Below are 22111 nucleotides of genomic sequence, written 5' to 3' on the forward strand. Positions count from 1 at the left end.
GTGTACCTAATGCTTATTGACAGCATTATGTTACCAAGACATTTAGTTTAAAAATACACACACACACACACACACACACACACACACACACACACACACACACACAGTTCCATATGATTGAATTTATTTGAGAATATGATATGGTTTACTATTTATATCAAGAATGGTTTAAATGTCAACACAAATTTATTCCTTTCAAAGTGTTTTATTCACTTGAAAAATTGTTCTTTGATCAATAATCATCCATGTAAAATCTTATTCTTAAGTCCTTACTGATAAGTAGTGCATATTCTGCTTAAATCCTTTGTTACCTCATGGATTGTGTCTATTTACTCTTATTTCAGAGGCAATCTTTATGGCCTTGAGGGGGAGTTCTTTAAAAACAAGAAACAGAGGAAGGCTTTAGCAAGAAGGGCATATTCTGCATAAGCTGGTAAACATACATGGTAAAGAAAAGACTTTTTATTCCTGATTCAGGATGACTTTGATTTGGGGAGAGTAAAATGAGGAAGGTAGGCAATTTTCCTGTTTTTCTTAGTCCCTACAATATGGCTTTACTTTTGTTTTGAAGTATTGTCAATTCTATAGTAGCAAACCCATATCTAAATGTAAATTTAAAAATCCTAAAGCTGAATAAAAATTATTTTTTAATTTAGTTGCTATCCTGGATAATTCCAGCCTATGCTCCCCTGTAGGTAACTGATAGTTAACTATATATGTTTATTTCTGATTACTAATTCAGACTCTCATTTCTTCTTGCCTACACTTGCCTTTTTTTTCTTGATTTCTTTGTCTCCATTCAGTCCCCTCTTCAAACTGTCATTCATACTGTGGTCCTGGAAGTCTTAATGGACTGAGCTGATCACATCACTCTTCTGCATCTAGACTTGCCCATTGCCTCCCAAGTCAAGTGTAGACTACCAATCTTGGCATTCAAGGCCCTTCACGATCTGGTTCTAGCCAGATCACATACTATTCCTCAGTTTTCTATATTCACCATTCTAGTCAAAGTAGACTACTATTCTCTACCTCTAGGTCTCCCAGTCTGCTCCCATCCACTGCCCCCAGCCAATCTGTATATTGAAGTTCTCCTCCCCCGGCCCCTGCAACTGAAAGTCAATGAGATGTTCTCTCTGTTCATGGTGCTCCTGGCACTTTCCCTGGAGCCCTGACCCCAGCAGTGGTCAGTCTCTCCTATCCCACTTGTGTGCCTTCCCGCTCACAGCACACAAGGAGGTAGGTTTGGTCTTCGGTCCTCAGCCCCATAGGGGCCTTGCATGGAGCAGGGGCTTAATATCTGTTTCTTGAACCCCAGTGAGAACAGAAGTGGGATATTTAAGGTATCCCCCCCCCCAGGTTAAAGATGGAAGCAGCACAATCTGCAGCTCAAAGAAATGCACACAGTAGGTCAGCAGACAATTTCTTAGTCCCAGGCCGCCACCATCCATACACACCTAGCCAGCTGTCACGTTTTCGTTTCTGCTCTTGATTGTCAGATACTAAAATTGGACATGTTGACATTTTAAAAAGTGCCTGAAGTCAGTGTTCTGGAACAACTCCCGTTTTGTGGAGTTTCACACTAGAACCACAAAATGTTATTAGTTTTTTGAATTGTATTGACCGAGTAAAAGGGACAAAGAACAAAGGGAAGAGATGACTGACTGAGAAATAAACATAATGCCAATTGAGAGTTTCCATTTAACCAAGAAGTCAACCCTTCTACACATTTTGGAGTTAAAGAAAATGTAGGCATTTTATAGGAATAGCTTTTCTTTTGCATTCTCAACAGCTGAAGCATCTGTTTGATGCCAGAGCCTTGAGTCATCTCATTGACTTTATTTTTATTCTTGTTTCATTTGATAGCTCAGCATTGATCTGCTGTGCTGCAGGAGGTCAAAAGAGCCCCTCCAATGGGGAGCATTTCATTGGAGAAATGGTGGCTCGCCTTACGGCTATGAGATTTAATCCTCCTTCCCAGGGAATTAAAGATTCGGTTATTAAGGAGCATCTGTGGGAAATCAGAATTTCATTACATTTTAAGCCATCCCTTGTGATTGTCCAAGAGCTAACATGAGAAAAGGTCCATGTACAAAAATGACTACTTTTTGTAGTATGTTCAGGTGATTTTGTAACAGGACACGGGCAGATCTTTGTATTACTAGATTGATTCTTTTATTGGTGTTTTCAACAATTAAAAGTCATGCAAAATTTTCCCTTTAGAATTGGAATTGTATATAAGACAGTGATGACATTGGGAGTTTTTTATATTGTAAAACTGAACATGAAATATTTGCTGACAGGACCGAAGGTAATATGCTATTTGGATTTTAAATGTATAATAAAATATGTGTTTTATATATAATGGGGGTTTGAAATAGGTGAATGAATCTAAATCTTTGTATTGAATCTTTGTGCTTTCAAATGATTAACAACACTGTCAGATGCGGACTTTGTTCTTCTGCTTACACCACTAAATAAGTCCATGTATTGTCATTTTTTCAAGAACGTGATAGGCAGTGAAAACTGACATTTTCCAGTCGTTGGACTTGACGTGTTACCAGGCTTCCATTTACCATCATTTTGGTCTTTCTACTACTAAGCACTTCCTAAAGAATTGCCGTACTCTAAAACTGGGGTGAAGCTTAGATACAAATTAATCTCTCCCAGCCACACCTTAACTGAGAAAACCACAGCTTGACATTATCTACGTTGCATTGTATTTTGTTAAACATTTTCTCTTTACGTTTTGCTCTCTTTCCAGCAGCACTTAGGCGTTCTGCTGGGCCCAGTGTGACGCTGGGCTGTGTAGGACCAGCATAGACCTATAGTGTTGCTTCAATGGTATCCTTTCTTTGAGGACTAAACACCCTTTTCTTCTTATAGAGGCTTCATGTGTGTAGGCTGGTCCTCGCTATTTTATAACCTTTGGAAAGGGAATGAGGTTTCTGCTTATAATTTAACTCCTATGGCTCCATGTATATCCCATGCACATGTGCGCACCCAACCTGACCTTAAAACTCAAATTAAGAAGAAATGGACTCGTAATGCCAGCTGTTGCTGCAAACGTTTCTGTAAAAGACAGTCCATTGCTAAGTCTACTCCCCCCGGAGTAAATGTGTGCTTTTCAGCCCCCTATCGGGAACTCGGGGAGCCAGTGCACATCACATGGTCCTGGAAGGTGCTCTTGTTTACTGAATCAGACTCTGCCATTAAACTAGGACTGTGGAAAGGGATTGCTTTGCTGACATTTTCTTTTTCTATCAAACGATTGATTGTATTGCCTGAATATTAGCATAGCCAGAAAAGTATAATGTTCTTGGGATGCATGCGAATGTTTAAAGCCAAATGTTTACATCATCGGGCCCGCTGTTTAGAGCCTTTATTTTAAGATACAGGAGCACAATCATTCGGCTCATTTAATCAAATGCTATCATTGTATAATCAATAAATCTACCAATTCTCTGAATGTTTCTCTGTGCGGAAGGCATCCGAAGTTGGACAGTGTCGCCACATTTTAAGTTCACGTATATTTACTGAAAGCGGCTCCCTCTCTGTTGGCAGTCTCTTAATGGCAAGCTTAACAGCTAGCCAGCATCGTGGAGGAAGACGTTTACGCGAAACTCGGCCAAATGAAGCCCCCTCAGCTCACTTGTGAGGCCCAAGAGCTCAGCACTGGGCTTTGGTCTGGTTCTGAGGTAAATCTTGATGCGAACGAATCCCAGAGAATCAACCACGACCTCATTTGGACGATTTCTGATCACGAAGCACTTTCCTCCAAACCCCTCTAAGAGAGGGCACTTGATCACATTAGTCTTTGACCTTTTCTGTTCCTGAAATACCTTTTCTAACAGCTTTTGCCTCTTTCCTTGGGCCCATACATGGACGCTGCTAACATGTATGTATCCTAGCAGCAGCACAAGGCTCCCCGAGGACAGGGACCGGCTCTTGTGTTTGCATCTCCGACACCAAGCAGAGCGAATGGCATGTCGGAGGCCCTTAACAAATGCTTTTGCTGATTAACATCCCCCTAGTTTTACAGCTCAGACTTTTGGGAATTTGACCCTAACCACACGGCCGTCACTTGGGTCTGGAGCTTGAATGGAAGCTCCCTGACCCAGGTGGCCTAGAGTGGAAATGTTGGTGCCGGAATGGACCTCGGAGACGGTCTGGTCTCCTCCCCTTGTTTAATAGATAAGAAAACTGAGGACAACTCTTTAGAGGCCAACCCAGAATCAGGACTCGGGCCATCCAACCCTATCGCCATGTTCTTGTTCTTTATTTTGAAACCCTTGCTTTTTGACTCAGAACGGACATGAAGTATCAGTTCCAGGGTAGAATTGGGGTTAAGCAGCTTTGCTAGTCACACCGCTAGGAAGTGGAACTTGAACCCAAGTTCCTCCCCTATCTCCAAGCCTGGCTCTCAATCCACCTAGCAGCCCCTCATCGCGTTCTTCATCTGCCAATGCTAACAGTAAAAACTTGCAAAAATTAGAGAATTGCAAGATCAGCCACCAACGTCTTCATCTTCTTGAGAATGCCTTAACGTGCAGAGCTGTGTGGTACAGTTTTGGAAAGCTTTATGCCAAGCTGGAAACATCATTAGCCAGAAATTGGGATCGTTCAGTTCACCGAGATGGTCATGTTTTCATTCCTAGAACTCCACCATAGAAACAAGACGGTAGAATGACTAGAGAGCTGAGCTTAAGGTCCAGAAAACTTGGATTTCGAGTCCGGCTTCTCTGATCCTTACTGTGTGGGATACTGGCCCAGGCTCAACCTCCATGTGATTCTGATTCCCTGAGGCTTATCTGCTAGACTTGTTTTCAGCAGCCAATGGAAGGAATTCACACGCGAATACGACACCATCAACTACACGTGGAGATGGACAAAGGGAAGGGTTGACATCCGAATCCTTTACTTTTAGCGTCAGACGGTCTTCTCTGGAGTCGCTCAGCTACCAGGACCCTGTTAAAGCTCCTCATCCGCACAGGTCATACTCTCTGTAAAGGATGTACTCTTTCAGTCGCTTGGGTAGCGGAAGAAACGACATGAAGACGGGGCAGCGTAGTCGTAAGCGTCCCATGCATTTCCGAATCTTCAGACGGCAAAGATGTTTGAGGGAACGGGGATTTGCTGAAATGAAAGAAAATGGTCAATGGTCCCAAGAGTTCGATAGGATTCCATTGGCAAAGACAGAAGAATGGCTCAACCATGCAAAAGTTCCTGAGTTTTTCCTCCCAAACTGATTTCTAAAGGGTCATTTGGTCCTGGAGAATGGCCTTTTCACTTCTCCTTTCTGCCCACCCTGCTCAAGACTTACTGTGAGCTCAGCGTGGTAAGCCCCATATGTAGCCCTTTCCTGTGAGATCCAAAAGCAGTGCCTGCTTTTAATAGTTTTCAACTCTTATTTCCTAAGGATTTCATCGTTGAGGCCTGACCTGAATTCATGTGAAACCCCAAAGTCATTAAGAAGAAAAAGGCGAGATGGCACAGAGTAAAGATGAGATGGAGGAGAGCTCCCTGCGCCCCAAGAATTGGGGGTTGGAGAGACGTGTGCCATCACTCTGACAGCCTCTCTGACTCTGGCCATGTAGCGCATCACTTCTGTCACCTGAAGTGCACCCATCCCAGGCCATTCCCAAACGTGGACAACTGCTGTGACCTCAGGACTGAACCACAATTTCTATAGAAAGGGAAGAAATACAACTCACGGAGTGCCCTAGCGTTGCCTTTGGGTCTAGAGTGAAATGAACCATCAATAGGGAGGTTCTCTACATCTCCGGTGCCCCTTGGTAACAAGGTGGGAAGAGACGTGCCTTCCATACTTGGGCTCAGAAGCCCTGGTACTTACTGAGGACCCAATTGATTTCTGACCATGATGCCTGCTCTTGGAGGACCGTTCTTAACTTGGAGCAGATCCGAACTCGGTCAACGTAGTCGAGCATCACCCGAATGACCTTCCCCGAGAGGTGCTGAAGCCAAGGCAGGGTGATCACTTCACAAAACTGAGGAAGAGAATCCACATCAAAGCTGGTCATCAGAACTTTTTCTCCAGGAAAGACGGAGGGGCTCCAGTCCCAAATGGGCCTCAGGGACCCTGAGCAAGCTACCATTTCAACCTCGTTAAGATGAAGTACACTGGCTGCTCTAAAACTATGGAAGATATGTCATGAGTCCTTACTATGTGCATCTAAGAGGACTTCCATGACAGTGGTGTTCGCCTCTTTTGAGTGTGTCACCTTGTTTTAAACCTTGCCTGACATTTTTTATCAGGGATTTTCATTTTCTCTGTTTTTATCTTTCAAGAAATCTTAAGGAATTTTGATGTATAAAAGCCACTTTTTTGAAAGAGAATCATTACGGTTGCATTTTTTTCCTCCCATCATTAGAGAGAGCATTCAAAGCAATGCAATCACAGATCCATTTTAGTCTGTCATTATAGAATTCACTTTTCAAGTAGAATGAGTTAATAACATGAGGTTAGAGAGCCGATTTCTTATGGCCCTGCCCATGCATGCTTTTTTAAATATTTAAATCCATTTATTTTGACACTTTGGAGGAGAACCTGGAAAATATTTCCATAATTTTTTTTTGCAAGGAGGACAAGATCTTTTTCACGAATCCATGAATCTATTCAAACAACTTATCCTGGGAATTCATGAGTTTTCCTGCCCATGTATTCTTATCTGAATTATTATGGGACAAGCCTGTGGCCAGACCACCGGAGATAAGGAAGTGACCCTAAACCCAACTCATATTCCGATTGTTTTGTTCAGGGTTATGATGGAGCCCAGTTAGACAAAGAGCTCAGGCATGGCTGTTATGTTGACATCCCACCCCCGTCTTTGGGAAGCCCACAAATCGGCAAGCAACACGGTTCTGCCATCCTTTTCTACTCCTCCCAAAGGTTTTGCCTCTGAACTTCACCTCCGTCTCCACTTCCTGTTGTCTTAAAAATTAGGGGGGGGGGGGGGTCAAAGGGCTGTCGCTGGACTTGCCTCTACATCTATGCCTTGAAGTCTTTGGACATTAGAGAGACCACCTTGGGCCACGGCGAGCCTCACACGCTTCTACACCGAATTGCCATTCAAGCCCTGTCCTGTGACCTCACGGCTAGATGGAGCCAAGGGCATGTTTATTGTCTCCCGTCTGTGTGGATGCGTGTCTAGACTATCACTACTGAGCATTCCTCCCACGTGAGCTTGGAAGTGAAGGCACACCCGGGAGTCCCAGAGCTGGCTGAATCTTCTCCCTAGAAACATTCTCGGCTTGAGTTTGGCGCATTTCTGTTTCTGAAGTAGCCTTGCCACGCCTGCCTGTGGCGGCCGTTTGTCTCCAATTAAACGGCGAGAAGATCCCCCCCCCCCTCCCCAGGGAAGTGCCATCACCGTCCCCAGCCCTTACCAGGGTGTCTCGGATGACCGTCGAGGTCCAGCCTTCGAAGGCGTAGCGGGAATGCGCTCTGTCTCCGTGGGGACAATCGAAGCAGCTCTGGGCATCGTAGCCGTAGTTGAGCAGCAGCCTCAGCATGGCCTCGTCCTTGAGCGTGTACTGCAGGGCGGATGGGAAGTGCAGAGGGTTGACTCTGCACACGTAGTTGACGTTGGCGCCGTGCCGCAGCAGCAGGCTCGCCAGCGCGTAGTTGCCCATCCGGAGGGCGATCTGGAGGCAGTTGACGGGGTCCTGATTGGGCAGAGCCCCCGCGTTCAGGAGCAGCTTCACGGAGGAGACGTCGCCGTTGGACACGGCGAAGTACAGGACCGACTTTCTTTGATCGTCGTAGTGTTTGCGGATCTTCTGATCGAGCATGAAGTTGGCGTCAAAGCCGACTTGGAGGAGGAGCTCCAGGCACTGGGAGTGCGCCCCGGCCGCCGCGCAGTGAAGGGGGCTGATCCCGCTCCTCTTGATGGCCAGCGAATCCGTCGCGGGGACCAGAACCTTTAATGCTCTGGGAACAGAGAAAGACATTTCCCAATGACATCTCCAAACGTGTGTGAGCTTCAGGATCCACCCATGCGCACCTCCCCGTGTGAAGTGTGAAGCGACCGCCAGGACGCGCCTCGGGCTCCTCCAGTCTGCTGGCAAGCTTCAGGCTTGCTTACGGCCGCTGCTCCCCCGATGAACAAGTTTCATGGCTCTCAGCCGGAATTGTCTCCTACCTAGCATCGGCATTTACGGTCCCCTTCCCCTGCGGCACTCCATTCACAAGCCCAACCTCTGCTCCCAGCGGTTAGCAAGCCGAGCCCGATTCCTCCTCAGTGGTTCCATCCCTTCCTTTTGGCCATGATCGCTCCCTGCTACCCTGCCTCCTGCATCTGGGCTCGCTACAGTCCTCCTTGTTCGACCCCGAGAGCTAGGTGCTCGTCTGTTGGTTACAAATAAGGAATCTGAGACAGAGTGAATGACTTGCCCAGGGGGGCACAGCTAGTAAGGTAAGATGCTGGATTAAGCACATCGCTGCCAGCTTTACCCAACCAACGGTAACTACTCCATAATCTTCAACCGTCTCTCTCGGATTTCTTTCAGCATTTTCCCAATCCACATGGGACAACCTAAAGTAGACCAATATCAATGGGGAGATCCTGTGGCCCCCCACTTTGTTCACGTTACTGAAAAGGGTCAGGGCCCCCCGAAATCGGGAGAGTCCCATCAGCTGCTTCTGTCGTTGCTCCTGGAAAGGGTACATCCCTCTATGCCCCTGTGGTTCCAATGACCGTTCCTGTGACTTTCCAAACCCTGGCTGGCCCTCCATCACTCCCCTCCACGTGCGGCCTCTCCCGTGAGAATGTTAGTTCCTTGAGGCCAAGCACTGCCTTCACGTTTCTATCTTAATCTCCAGTGTTGGTGCAGTTCTGGGCACATAGTGAGCTCTGGGTTGGTTGGTTTGTTTTTTGCATTTCTAGCTGCCCCCATGGAAGCACTCACTCCCCCAGCTTGCACCGTACGCCTTGGAACCCAGAAGACGACGACTGGTCCTTCTGGTGTGGTTCAGTCTTCTCCCCAAAAAGCCCCAAGCGGAGTCACGCAAGGGGACATCACCAAAAAGTCGGGGAACAACAAACAAGGGGATTCCTCTCTGGGAACCGGAAAGCAGGCTGCGCGAGGTCCTCGGGGAAGGAGCGGGAGAATTCCATGAAGCGAGAAAAGCCTGGCTACGAGCATCCTCCTCCCAGGCCCTGGTGACCCAGCTGGTGAACACGTTTAGTCAGAAATCAGCAAGGGCCGTGTAAAGCCCAAGATGGCGGTCACGCTTATTTCAGCAGGAAGCATGGCAGTGTTTCAAAAAATAAAACAATCCCCCTTTTCAGGGCTGTTTTTGTATGTTGGTAGCATTTACACTTTTGAAGTTACTGACATTCAAAGCTGCCCTCGGACTGTTGGGTCACCCTGTATTTGGTAGTGACTTCTCTGGGTTTGAGCTGCTTTTCCCTAACAGAACATGTGCTCCTGGCATGCTCCTGGGGGGCAAGAACGGTTTTGTTTGTGGATTTCTAGTGCCGGGCACTAAAGAGGCCCTTAATACATGCTGGTTGGACCGAACTGAAACCAACATGATTGAATCCGATCCAACTGAATTGAAACGAATCCAACTTAATTGAACTGGAAACCGTCCCTGGAAAGCGCACTTTTTGGTTTTTAACGATGCGGATACTATTTGAACTTACAACAGATGGCCTCGATCAGCGGCTACGTGAATAGGCAAGTGGCCCGAACTCTTTGGGACGTTGGCATCAGCTCCATGTTCCAGAAGGAGATTCAGAGAGTCGGGATTGCCCCCGGCAGCAGCCTCAAGCAAAATGGACGAGGAGTCCGAAGCCTGGGAAAAGACGTTGGCCCCTGGGAGGACAAAGAAAGCTTGTTTGGAGCTTTCTGATACGGAACCCCAAGCGTCTTCCCCTCCCCAATTATTTATCCTCGCTGCACGTGAACCTCTAGTGCGTACACTCGTGCAATGCGAGGAGTGCCCCGATTCGGAGTTCCAGATTTTCTAACTGCCTCCTGCCCTTCCGCCACCATTGGGAAGGCAGTTATACACGTGAAAGCTTGCCGGGTTTCCATATTCGCCACAGGGCTAAATTCTAAATCAGTGAAAAGCTAGAAACAAAGAAAAAACGTGTGAGGTCTGTTTCAGCCTGCACTTGGAGCGCATCCTTCTCTGCGGAGGTGGAGGGCACTTTCACCGTGGCTCTTGCCCTGACCACGGCAGCCGAGCTCCTGGAGGCAGGGCTCTTCTGGTCCTGCTCGTGTACTTTTTAACTCTTCCTTTTACTTGACGTTTCAGTCACACGTAGAGAAGATTTTGGACAATTGTTTTCTGACATTTTACAATTCAGGTTTTCTCCTCTCCTCCTTTGCTGCCCCCCATTTATTTGTCAGTAAATAGTCGGATATAGGTTATACCCACATTGTCGTGCATTACTCATGTCCATATTGCTCATGTTCTGAGAGGAGAGCCATATCCCACATAGCAACAGAAATATGGCAGAAGACGGCGGCACCCTTTGATGCGTCATCAGAACCTAACATTTCCTTCTGTGACTGTTACGGTACACACTGATCTCCTGACGACATCAGCCACCTTTGTGGAACAGATTGTTCCCTCGGTTTAGACCTCCTGCCAAGACATTTTACCAGGATGTGGCCATGGCACACACTAGCTTCCTGGAGCCACAGGTGAGAGCTGGATGCCACCAGAGGTGCCAGTCCTCCCTGGGCAGCTAAGGGGGCACCCCAGTGCACCCAACCCTGGCCCTCCCACCAGAGGTGCCAGTCCTCCCTGGACAGCTAAGGGGGCACCCCAGTGCACCCAACCCTGGCCCTCCCACCAGAGGTGCCAGTCCTCCTTGGGCAGCAAAGGGGGCAGCACCCAACCCTGGCCCTCCCACCAGAGGTGCCAGTCCTCCCTGGGCAGCTAAGGGGGCACCCCATGCACCCAACCCTGGCCCTCCCGCCAGAGGTGCCAGTCCTCCCTGGGCAGCTAAGGGGGCACCCCAGTGCACACAACCCTGGCCCTCCCACCAGAGGTGCCAGTCCTCCTTGGGCAGCTAAGGGGGCAGCACCCAACCCTGGCCCTCCCACCAGAGGTGCCAGTCCTCCCTGGGCAGCTAAGGGGGCACCCCAGTGCACCCAACCCTGGCCCTCCCACCAGAGGTGCCAGTCCTCCCTGGACAGCTAAGGGGGCACCCCAGTGCACCCAACCCTGGCCCTCCCACCAGAGGTGCCAGTCCTCCCTGGGCAGCTAAGGGGGCACCCCAATGCACCGAACCCTGGCCCTCCCACCTTGCTTCTCCGGGCACACCCATGACCATGACACCAAGGTCACACAAGGTGTGTAGCAGAGTGGAGATGCTCTTTTTAATCACGTCTTCTTTGAGCCATGCACAGAGTAGGTCCCTACTGTCTGTTGGGTTTAATATGTTGAAGTTAAATTGGACCCTCATCTATGAGATAAGAAAACTGTCAGTAATACCGTGAAATGACCATTGGATTGGGAATTGGAAGACCTGGGTTCAAATCCCAGCTCTCCCACTGCATGACCTTGCGCCCCTTAACCTCGCACTTAAGCCTCAGTTTTCACATCTATAAAACCAGGAGTTGGATCCGAATGATTCCCCCGGGCCCTCCAGCTCTTGTTGGCTCATTTTCCAGCCATGTCCAACTCTGTGATCCCATTTGGGGTTTTCTTAACAAAGACACGGGGGCAGTTTGCCGCTTCCTTCTTCCTCCAGCGCTACAAACCAGCAAATCCCTCCATGGGAGGGACCTTACTAAGGTTTCTACATCCCAGATTCTGGTCTATGACCTGCTCTTAGAAGGATGATGGGGAGAAAGGAGGGAGGAAGATTTGCTGGGTTAGGACACAAGCAAATACAGGTGGCATTCCAAGCAAAAAAGTATGGACCAAAGAAGAGACTCCAACCCCAGTGGAGCACCAGGGTTTTAAAAATGCCCCTCTTCAGGCATTTAATAGCTGTATGATCATGTATAAGTCTTCGCTGCTCCATCTGTAAAATGGGCAGATTCGCTAATCCGCAGGTATTTATTTATGAAGTACCTCCTAGGAAATGCAAGAAAGCTTCCTAAGGCAGAGGGGAACCGTCCCTACCCTGCCTAAGAGACTGCAGCTCGGGAGACAGTGTGTCATGATGGATAAACAATGCATAATAATATAATGGATTCCTAAACCAGGCTCTGTGCCTGGGCACAAGCCGCTGAGTCTCTCGGGGACCGTTTCCTCCTTTTAGGATGACGACGCCAGACTCGTTCCTTCAAAGTCTCCATCTATCTATCACCCTAGGGTATCCCACTTCGGATGTCCAAGTCTCCCTTCTCAGGACAGATCCTTTACTGTCCGCAGGCCTCGGGAGACTCTGGGCTGTCTCCACTGAGTCCCAGGCAGGTGCAGACGCTGAAGGGGATCCCCACACCCAGACGTGCTTACCTTTTTGGAGTAAGAGCTGCATGACTTCCGTGTGCCCACCTTGGGCAGCCAGAGCAAGCGGAGTGAATCCGTAGGTGCTCTGTGGGTCAGGATCAGCCCCAGAACACAACAGGAGGTCCACCATGTCCTTCCTGCCCAGCCGGGCAGCCTCGTGCAATGGGGTCCTCTTGTTGGCACACCGCAGGTTGACCTTGGCCCCGAAGCCGATGAGCAAGGAGGCCATGTCGTAGGTGCAGTGTTTGACGGCTAGGAGAACACGAGAGAGTTCAGCCTCCTTCCCAAAGGCAAGGAGAGCAAACCACCTGAGCCCCCCTTCAGGGCTTTCACTGGTTTGCCCTGATTGGAAAACCAAACAGAACTGAGTCACTCCCTCCCTCCCAACATTCTCCTTTCTAGCTACTTAGAATAGCTGGTAGCACCATGGATAGAGCTCTGCTCATCCCACAGGAAGGAAGACACAAATTCAAGTCTAGTCTCAGATAATGACTAGCTATGCGGCCTTGGCAAGTCACAAACTCTGCCTCAGTTTCCTCAACCGTAAAATGAGAAGAAGACTAGCACCAACTTCACAAGATGAGGATCAAAGGAGATCATAGTTATAAAAATCACTTGGCACATTGCCTGGCACACAGTAAACCCTATGCAATCAATCACTCCCTCCCCTCCCAAACACTTCTGTCAAGTCTTTCTAGGATGGGTGGAGACAACAGCTCTTGGGGGCTAAACTGGTGGAGCATAAGCTCCAGAAGGTCCTTCTGAGCTGGTAAGACATCAACTATGGGCCAGGGGTTGGACCCATCCAAGGACCAGCTAAGCTAAATTTAGAGCTACTCCTCTAAAAGGTCAAGAGCTTTAACCAAGGTAGGGCCATCCAAACTTTGTCCAAGGATAGAAAATATAGCCAGCATGGTCCACCCCATCCAGGATCCCTTTCCTTTCCCCCCATTCCTCCACCAAGGCTTGTCCCCCCACCCAAGCCTTCAGCTTGTAAGTTCAGTGGGCAAACACTGTGCTGCCCTGCTTTCCTCCTCTGCCCACACCTGCCTTCCCCTGCCAGTGTAGACTTGGCCTCATACCAGGACATGCCTCCTTCATAATCCTCCTGTGAGTGTCCTAGGACACACTTCCTCTCATAGTTCCAACCCCAGCAAGCCTTCCCCTTTCCTTCCTCCATATGTATAGTGTTGTTAATGAATCACGTCTGATTCTTCATGACTCCACTTGGTGGGGTCAGGAGGGGGTAAGGTTCTTGGCAAAGATACTGGAATTGTCTGCCGTTTTCTTCTCTAGCTAATTTAACAGATGAGGAACTGAGGCAAAGGGGATTAAATGACTTAGCCAAGGTCACTCAGCTAGTAAGTGTCTGAGGCTAGGTTTGAACTCAGGTCTTCCTGTCCCCAGGCCTGCTACTCTATCCACTGTGTCATACACAGCCTGCCCCTACCATATGCATGCTAATTATGAAGTACAGCTCTTGCAGGGAATGAATTTTTTGGCTGTGGCAACTATGAAGGAGTTGTCAGCAGTATCAGTGGGAGATGGAATCCACCCCAGTGAGTATCATGACTCTTTCAAAGAAAGATTCCAAGTATTGAATAAATAATCTGTAAAGACAGTTTTTTTCTGATTGAAAAGAAGCTCCTTGAGTGTCTTTGTATCCCCAGCCCATAGGAATTGCCTGGTATATTCCCGTTAATTAATTCATAGGGGATACAAACCACGGTGTTGGCAATATGATGAGATACAGCGAAGGAGAGAACCTTCACCAACATCAAAAATGTTCAGCCCAATTCCCTGTTCACCATCATGGAGCCGCCATGTTGGATCACCACTAATTCAAGGAAGGGAAGTTTTCATTTACCCATAAGTAATGGAGAATGGCCTTCTGCATTCTGAGTGTTGGGGTCACAATCATTGAGAAGAAGAAAGTTGGCATTTTCCAAGAGGCATTTGTCCACTGCCAAGAAGAGGGGCGTCTCACCATTCCGAGTGGTTTGATCCCATACTCTGGGTTGTGAACCTGAAAGACCCCATTGAATATAAAAGGATGAAGCAATAGAGGGGAGCCGTGAGGAAGGAGGTCGGGGGAACCAGTTACCTTTCAGAGTGAGCTCCAGGATGTGTTTATTTAATTGGGTTGCCGCATGGTGTAATGGGAGCCAGCCTGTCTGATCCGTCTCCTCAAATGCCGAAAAGTGCATAGATAGCTTTGATAGAGCATCTTCCTCACCTGTGGAGGACAAGCTCACCTTTGGCATGTGGGGCCATGACTCATGCTCCCTCTCCTGAGCAGACTTAGACCATGAACCCTTGCTGCCCATTTTGGTCCAGTTGGAACCTTCTATCAAGACCCATCTCATGCCATCTACTGTAGCAAACTTTCTGAATTCTATTTTGTTTGACTTAAAATCCCCCACAGTGCCTTGTACACATCAAATAATTGATAAATGTTGGGTGAATTAGCCAATTGCCTTTGGGTTCTTATATTTACAAGGTACGAGGTGAAAAAAAATGGAGTTGATACCATTTGCCTGTGGATGGTTCAAGCAGGGAAATATAGTGAATGGGACCCTGACTCTGGAGTCAAATGACTTGGGTTCCAAACTCTGTCTTTTGCCTCAACACAGTCCCAGGCACAGAGTCGGTACCTGATAAATGTATATTGCCTGACTGGCTCTGGTACTTACTATCGCTGTGACTCTAGGAAAGTCACAACTTCTCAGAGCCTCAATTGCTTCATCTGTAAAATGAGAGGATTAGTCTAGATGACCTCTAAGGTTCCTTTCAGGATAACCCAGGTTCACCCAATGCTTTTGAGGCATTGTCTATGCCTCAATGACTAATTTATCCTCCTTCCACCATCTTGCTTGGGGAAGTGACTTCCTTATTGCCCCAAATTAAAAATAAAGTTTCTTAAATTACTATAATCATATCTTACCATAAACTGTTGAGGGTAGAATAAGGAGAGTACTTAACTGCCTTGATGGCTTCAATGATCTTCTTATATTCTGGGCTCAAAAAAGAATGGAGGCTACAAGAAAATTAGAAAAGAAAAGAAATTGCCACGCCAGTGATGGGGGGAGAGGGGGCAGGAGGAGTTTTTAATATCAAGCAATAGGTATAGAGGAAGAGGTTAGGGCTCCAGGAAAAAAATCTAGGACCAAGTGATTGCTAGAACCTGACACAATGAAGTATGGGGTAAACCACACTGGTGCGTAGTGACCATTTACATCTATGGTGTTAATGATTTTAGAAAAGAATAATGAATAGAAAACCTAAGTCAGAAGCTACTAAATGGATGACACAGTGAAGAAGGGGAAAAGAATGGCTTTGTATGTGAAATCAAAAGTTCTGACACATACTATGTGACCCTGGACAAGCACTTGTCTCTGAGTTTTGTTTTTTCCTAATCTCTGAAAGAGATCATACAGGCACCAATCTCAGAGGGTTGCTTGAAGAAACTTCTTTGTTACATCATAAAAGATGGGAACTAGCCTTGTGGTTTCAACTAGTTTAGGGAACTCCTGGGTGAGATGTCTCCCTCTACCAATGTAGGTCATCACCTTTGCTACAATTTAGCATCTTAGAGCAAGGGATCTTAACATGTAACTTTTTAAAAAATATTTTGATAACTGTATTTCAATAGGATTGGTTTCTTTAGTCATCACCAAGTGATTACAGTGTCCAACTCGATGTTGTTCAGTTTCAGCCATGTCCAGCCCTCCATGACCCCATGTGGGGTTTTCTTGTCAGAGAGACAGGAATAGTTTGCCATTTCCTTCTCCAGCTCATTTTGTAGGTGAAGATACTGAGGCAAATAGGGTGAAGTGATTTGCCCAGGGTCTGTGTAATTAGAAATCTGTTACCCTAAAAAACTACATTTTCCAGGAGCCCACTGACTTCCTGTCATTACATACTTCCTGTAAACAGGGGACTATATTGGGGGAGGGGGCTCCTGCTCTCCCTCTCTTTGTTTCCTGGGTCACAGCTGTGGTGGTCAGCAGGTTTTTTGAACAGACTGATTCGCCATGGGCATGTGGTTTTTTATTTTGTTCCCTTTTTATTCTGTTACTTCTAATGATCATTAATAAATCTCTTAAAATATGATATTTTAAATTATTGATGGCTAATTTTAATTTTTCAGGTCACACAGCTAGCAAGTGTCTGGGGTGGGATTTGAACTCAGCAAGATGAGTCTTCCTGACTCTGAATCTGGCACCTAGCTCCTCTGCCTGGCACATACTAGGTGCTCAAATGTTTATTGACTGACTGACTGGTTTACCCCGAGTATTTTGTTTTACACATTTGAAAACATGATTCTGAGAAGGGCTCCATACATTTCACTAAACTTCCAAAGGACAGACACACACACACACACACACACACACACACACACACACACACACGCAGATTAAGAAATCCTTAAAGAGTCTCCTTGAGTACTAAGACACTGAGTGACTTGTCGAGGGTCCAACAGCCATTATGTGTCAGAGGTGGGGTTTGTACTCAAGGCTTCCTGGCTTTGAGGCCAGCTTTCTATATTATACTACGTTGCCTGCCATAAGTCACAAAATACCTTATAAATAGGAGCTATCACAAATATTATCAGAAAGAACATTGAACATATCTCCAGCGAGGACGCCATTACCTCTCATTCTCCTCTGCATGTGGGCTGGTCTCTGGCTTGTAAATATCCTGTAAACTCTCCTGAATAACGAATTGGGTGGCAAAGTCATCGTCCGAGTCTTCATCGGTGATGTGAGTATTCATGGGATGTGTGTGTCGCTTTAAACCACAATCCAAGCGATGCGATACAAACTCCAAATCACAGCTGAATTGGAGAAAGTTGCCACAGCGACGGAACTGATTACTGAGGAAAATGCTAAAAACAAATTTTAACTTCCTTTAAAAAGACTGGATTCTGAGAGCTTTACACATTGTTTTCTGAGTTCCTTTTTTCCTCGGTTTGGATCATAATTTCAAGCAGAGAACTGGGGGCCAGTTAATGATCATTAAATGAATGGGATCGCTCGGATAATCGCAGAATAGCAGAGCTAGAAGAGATCTCAGTGGCCATCTGGTCCAGAGTCCCCCCTCCCAAATCCCAGACTTGCGGTCCTCCAGCTTCTGCCCTCCCACTTTGGGACGCTTCTGGCCATCCACAAGTTCTTATCGCCAAGTTTGCTTGAATCTTTATTACATAAATAATCTATATCTCATGCCCTGACACATTTACAAAAAAGTTAATTTTCCTTTCTATTAAGGACACTTTCTGCCTGCGGAACTAGGACTGGACTTACGTTTAGTCTCTTAAAAATTCATGATAAGAAGCTGAGGATTTTTTTTCAGCAAGCACTGGACTGGGAGCTTTATTCACTCTTCCATTTCTTCTCTTTTATAGCCAGCTGAGAAAAGAACACTCAGTAAGGAATTATAGTAGTTTTGCTTTAGGCTGAAATTGCATTGGGATGGAGCACTCCCTGTGTGGATGCTCCCTCTTCCAATGCCTATCAATCACTCATCTGTAGCTTTGAGTCTTTCCCACCTCTTTTAAATCAATGAGAAGTTTCTGGTGGGCATCGAGGAAAAGGACAAGTACATGTTAGTAAGCCACTGAAAGAGTTTAAACCAAATGATGAGAAATAGCGAACAACTTTCTCTCTGTGTCCATAGCCTTGTCTCCCAGGACGCATCTCCTGTGCCCAGCACATTGAGAAGAAGTTGAATATTCCCTCAGTAATATCATGTTAGTACATAGACTGGGAACAAGCACACTCTCCCCAGACTGTAAAATGAGCCTCTCCCGTCCAGATCGGACGCATTACAGGGAACCATCATTTCAGCTCTGCTTATAAAAAGAACTTGCTACAAACTCAAGCTTTGGTCGTTTTACCTTTTCTTGACGCTGTTAAGACTGAGCTGAAGTTGGAAATGTTAAGAAATGAACCAGCCTGAAGAGTTTCATTGACACCCAAGCCATCGTCCCTCTCCTACGAGGCTGTGAATAGCCTTGCTATAAATACCTAATCATAAGATAGCCTGGCACACGCTGGCTTTTCACATGTGGCCTGGCTATGTTTGGAAACATAACCCTTACCCTGTCTTACCCTTTACTGGCTAAGGGGAGGTAAAATGGAAGTCCTCACAGGAAGGGAGTGACCCCTCTGTCCACTGCCACATCCAGAGCCAACCGTAAGTTGTCCATTTCAGTGATACAGGCAACAACATCAGGTTTGGCTAGAGTTATGGCTTAGCCATCCTAAAGGTCCAGGATGCATTGGGCAGCTGCTTTATTTGGACTATGGTGTCCTGGGGAACAGGAGAAATAAATGCATTTAAGATAAACAGAACATTTAAGCATAACCTGGGCTCAAAAAACATTCCTTGGTAAAAAGTATTAACAGCCCAGCATTGTGAGGTTATACCAGATAAGAATATGAATGATGAAAAAATAATGAGGTTTCCTTCCACCCGGCACCTGTCACAGTTGTGAAAGAATGCAAGGACTTTCTAAGCCAGCTTGGAGTCAACATGGTAAAGGTCCTTCATAGCTCCAGGTGGCAGACTCTTCGGGATAGCGTGTCATTCATGAGAATGAAGACCAAAATCTGAAGTAGTTTTAGAAATTTCCCAAGTCATTTGGGAGGGAGGGAGCCGGAAAGGTAGGGCTCCCTTAAGAGTATTCATTTTTAGAGACGGGAGGTCCTAGGTTCAAATCTGGCCTCAGACATTTCCCAGCTGTGTGATCCTGGGCAAGTGACTTGACCCCCATTGCCTAGCCCTTACCACTCTTCTGCCTTGGAGCCAATACACAGTATTGACTCCAAGATGGAAGGTAACGGTTTAATTTTTAAAAAATCTTCATTTTATATGTTTATATACATACATGTGTACATTCTATCTATTTATAAATGTATTCTATGTGCATATCATGTATTATATGCTACATCACGGAGTTGCTTGTTGTTCTTCATGCTCAAAGAGGTCTAAAATAACACTTCTGGGCAATGTCTTTTGAGTCACATATAAATTGGCTCAGTTGAGCCAGAGTTGCACAAAACCATCAGCTTGTGGAGTCATCCAAATCGAGTGGCAAGACTAAAGTTGGGATGACTGATGATGGCTGAGGATGCAGCAGATAATTTTGGTTTCTTTAATATCTAACCAAGCTCCACACACTCCACAGCACCCACTTCTGTGGCTTTCATGGTCCCTGGAACAAATTGTTCTCACATGTCCCTCCCACCATGGAAAGTCTTCATATGCCTGGGGGAGACACCTCCCTAACTTACTAATAGGTATGAGACCTGCTGGTTACCCTCGAACTGGTTCAGCCCATCCACTGCACATGCTACAGCTTCTTGGAGTCACAGGTGAGAACTGGGAGGCAGGTAGACACCAAAGGAGGAAAGCAGCCCTCGAAAAGGCTCAATCTTTATGGGTGAGGAGGTGTTCTCCAAAGTTCTGAGATTTTTGTGTCCACTAGACATCTGAAAAGGAAGCCCCCATCAAAGCCCCCCTCACTGCCAACCAAATTCAAGTTTCTCTTGATAACCTAGGGTCATCCTGTGTGAAGGAATGTAGAATTAATGCTGGAACTGGACGTTGGAAGGTCCAGCTTCAAATGCCACTGCTGACACCACCTGCGTGACCTTGGGCAAGTCTCTTAACATCTGTGAAATGAGGGCATTAGACTGGGGGGGGGCCTCCAGTGTCCTGTCCAGCTCCAAACCTATGATCCTATAATTCTATTACAAAATACTTTGTGAGGGGTAAACTGAACTTTTAGTCATGGAGAATGCTTGCTTCAAGACAATCAGGAAAATGCTACATTATTTTAACAGGGACAACTAGGGCTAGAAAGGCAAAGGAGACTCCTGGGTAAAAAAAAGCCCCTTTACTAGGTCAACACCTTCTATTCTAAGAGAATTACCTAGAACAATGACTTGTGCAGGGTCACACAGCCTATATCTGGATTGTCTTCTTTTGAGGACAGCACCTGTAAATGCCAAAACTATAAGCAATAATTTTAGTGTTTTGACTTTAAAAAATCTAAAAATAAGTGGTCACCATGGGAAATTCCCAAGTATTAAAATACCCAAGTCAGCTGGGATTTATGGAGATTTTAATTAATAAAGAAAGAAGGAATTAAGGGAAGGGGAGAGAGAGAGAGAGAGAGAGAGAGAGAGAGAGAGAGAGAGAGAGAGAGAGAGAGAGAGAGAGAGAGAGAGAGAGAGAGAGAGAGAGAGAGAGAGAGAGAGAGAGAGAGAGAATTCATTCAAACTGCTCTGGCTCAGGCTGAGCCAAGCAGTAGTAAAAGGACCTAGGCCAAAATGGCCTAAGCCTGAGCCTAAGGGAGAGTGAGTCAGTCTTTATCACTCACTACAAGATCATCTCCAAGCTGGGTTCCTCCACTCTGAACTGAAATTACTCTCCAAACTGAATTCAATTGTAACTGAATTCAATTGTCCCTAAACTGTTCCTTCGCCTCCTTTTAAAGAGATTTTTCTCTTATGTCACCTCCCCTAAATTTTTACATCTACCAATCACAGTAGATGCTTTTCCCAGGACTGCCCATTATTAGTTTTCACCTTCTTTGTTTTCACCTTCTCTGGTTAGATTAAATCTTCTGAGTACTTCACAACTCTTTGTTAAGCTTGTAAGTTACTTGACCTTTTTAGGTACTAATTTAACCTTTACAGGTACGTAACACTTTTTTGTATTAGATCTAAAAATAGACCTAGTTAAGGATCTAGCTTTACTATAAGGTATGAGTTGGGGACTTTCATTGTTCAATCAGGAGTTTACAACTTTATCTTCCCCTATGGCACTGTCTGAGTAGGGTGGAGTAATTTAAAAGTTCCCAATATATTCCTGATCAAGTATCTCCATTGTTACAATAGGGGAATAGCTTAACCAAATCTTCTAAGGTATAGTCTGAGTAAATTTTAAGATTCACACACCATATTGCCTCTCATCAAATAGAAACTATTATTGCTCTATTTTTCAATTGAGTAAAGTGGTCAGGGGAAATAATGAAAAACCATTTCCCTAACTGGTCAGTTCCTCCCAGACCCTCCATTTTAAAGAAGTGCCAGGCCAGTCCAATCCACTCCTTCCTCTCTTTTCCTACTCCATTCATAGCTCTCTAGACTTCTTTCTCCACCATCTTTCCCTCCTCCCCACATGGGTCTTTTCAACTCCCTTCCAGCCTCTTTTCAGCTTTTTCTAATGCTAGAGCGTGAGCTCCTTGAGGGCAGGACTAGCTTTCATTTTGATTGTATGCCCAGCCCTGGGCACAAGGTCTGGAACAGTCAGAATGCTTGGTGACTTGACTTGAGAGTGTATGACGTGAGAAGGAATCTAAAGTGAATAACGTCATCACGTGGTGAACGTGAGGGTAAAGAGCATCTTCATGATACAAAGGGGAAGGAAGAAGGTCCCCTGTGTACAGAGGAGGAAATCATGCTGATCTGGGACAAGAGTGAACAGGATGAACCTCTGTGGGCAGGTGGCCATCTGTCCCATTGCAGGGAAAAACAAGAATCCATTAGAAGACTGAATAAGGAATTGAAATGCAATTACCAATCTAGAACAATTCGAAAGGAGAAATCATTCTTGGGGCAGTCCATTCTCTTTCATCAGATCCCCAGATTCTCTCTTGTGTTT

At 46.1% G+C, this 22111-nt stretch overlaps 2 protein-coding genes across 2 annotated transcripts in view; one reads left to right on the top strand and one right to left on the bottom strand.

Moving 5' to 3' along the window:
• Positions 1–2359, top strand: part of APPL1 (adaptor protein, phosphotyrosine interacting with PH domain and leucine zipper 1) — a 48791-nt gene extending 46432 nt beyond the window's left edge. Inside the window, exon 23 of the mRNA XM_001362176.4 lies at positions 345–2359. The gene's annotated coding sequence lies outside the window, so the exon portion shown is untranslated. The remainder of the gene's footprint in view (positions 1–344) is intronic.
• Positions 1953–18446, bottom strand: ASB14 (ankyrin repeat and SOCS box containing 14). The gene is made up of 11 exons (XM_007499959.3): positions 18336–18446; positions 17743–17847; positions 17091–17273; positions 15418–15473; positions 14541–14672; positions 14304–14462; positions 12443–12688; positions 9666–9837; positions 7405–7948; positions 5852–6005; positions 1953–5133 (listed from the first exon to the last, which is right to left on the bottom strand). Exons 3-11 carry the CDS (start codon positions 17210–17212, stop codon positions 4979–4981), a joined length of 1740 nt encoding a protein of 579 aa, XP_007500021.3. The 5' UTR covers positions 17213–17273; positions 17743–17847; positions 18336–18446; the 3' UTR covers positions 1953–4978.
• Between the last annotated feature and the right edge of the window lie 3665 nt (positions 18447–22111).

The sequence above is a fragment of the Monodelphis domestica genome, chromosome 7, assembly GCF_027887165.1.
Source record: "Monodelphis domestica isolate mMonDom1 chromosome 7, mMonDom1.pri, whole genome shotgun sequence".
NCBI lineage: Eukaryota > Metazoa > Chordata > Mammalia > Didelphimorphia > Didelphidae > Monodelphis > Monodelphis domestica.

What these genes read in the sequence shown, in the direction of transcription:
- ASB14 (XM_007499959.3), bottom strand. Translation starts at nt 17,212, where the DNA reads ATGAATACTCACATCACCGATGAAGACTCGGACGATGACTTTGCCACC. An exon ending in CATGCAGAGGAGAATGAGAG is followed by an intron (nt 15,474 to 17,090) that starts GTAATGGCGTCC and finishes ATTTTCTTGTAG; the next exon opens with CCTCCATTCTTTTTTGAGCC. An exon ending in GCAGCTCTTACTCCAAAAAG is followed by an intron (nt 9,838 to 12,442) that starts GTAAGCACGTCT and finishes TTGTCCTCCCAG; the next exon opens with GGGCCAACGTCTTTTCCCAG.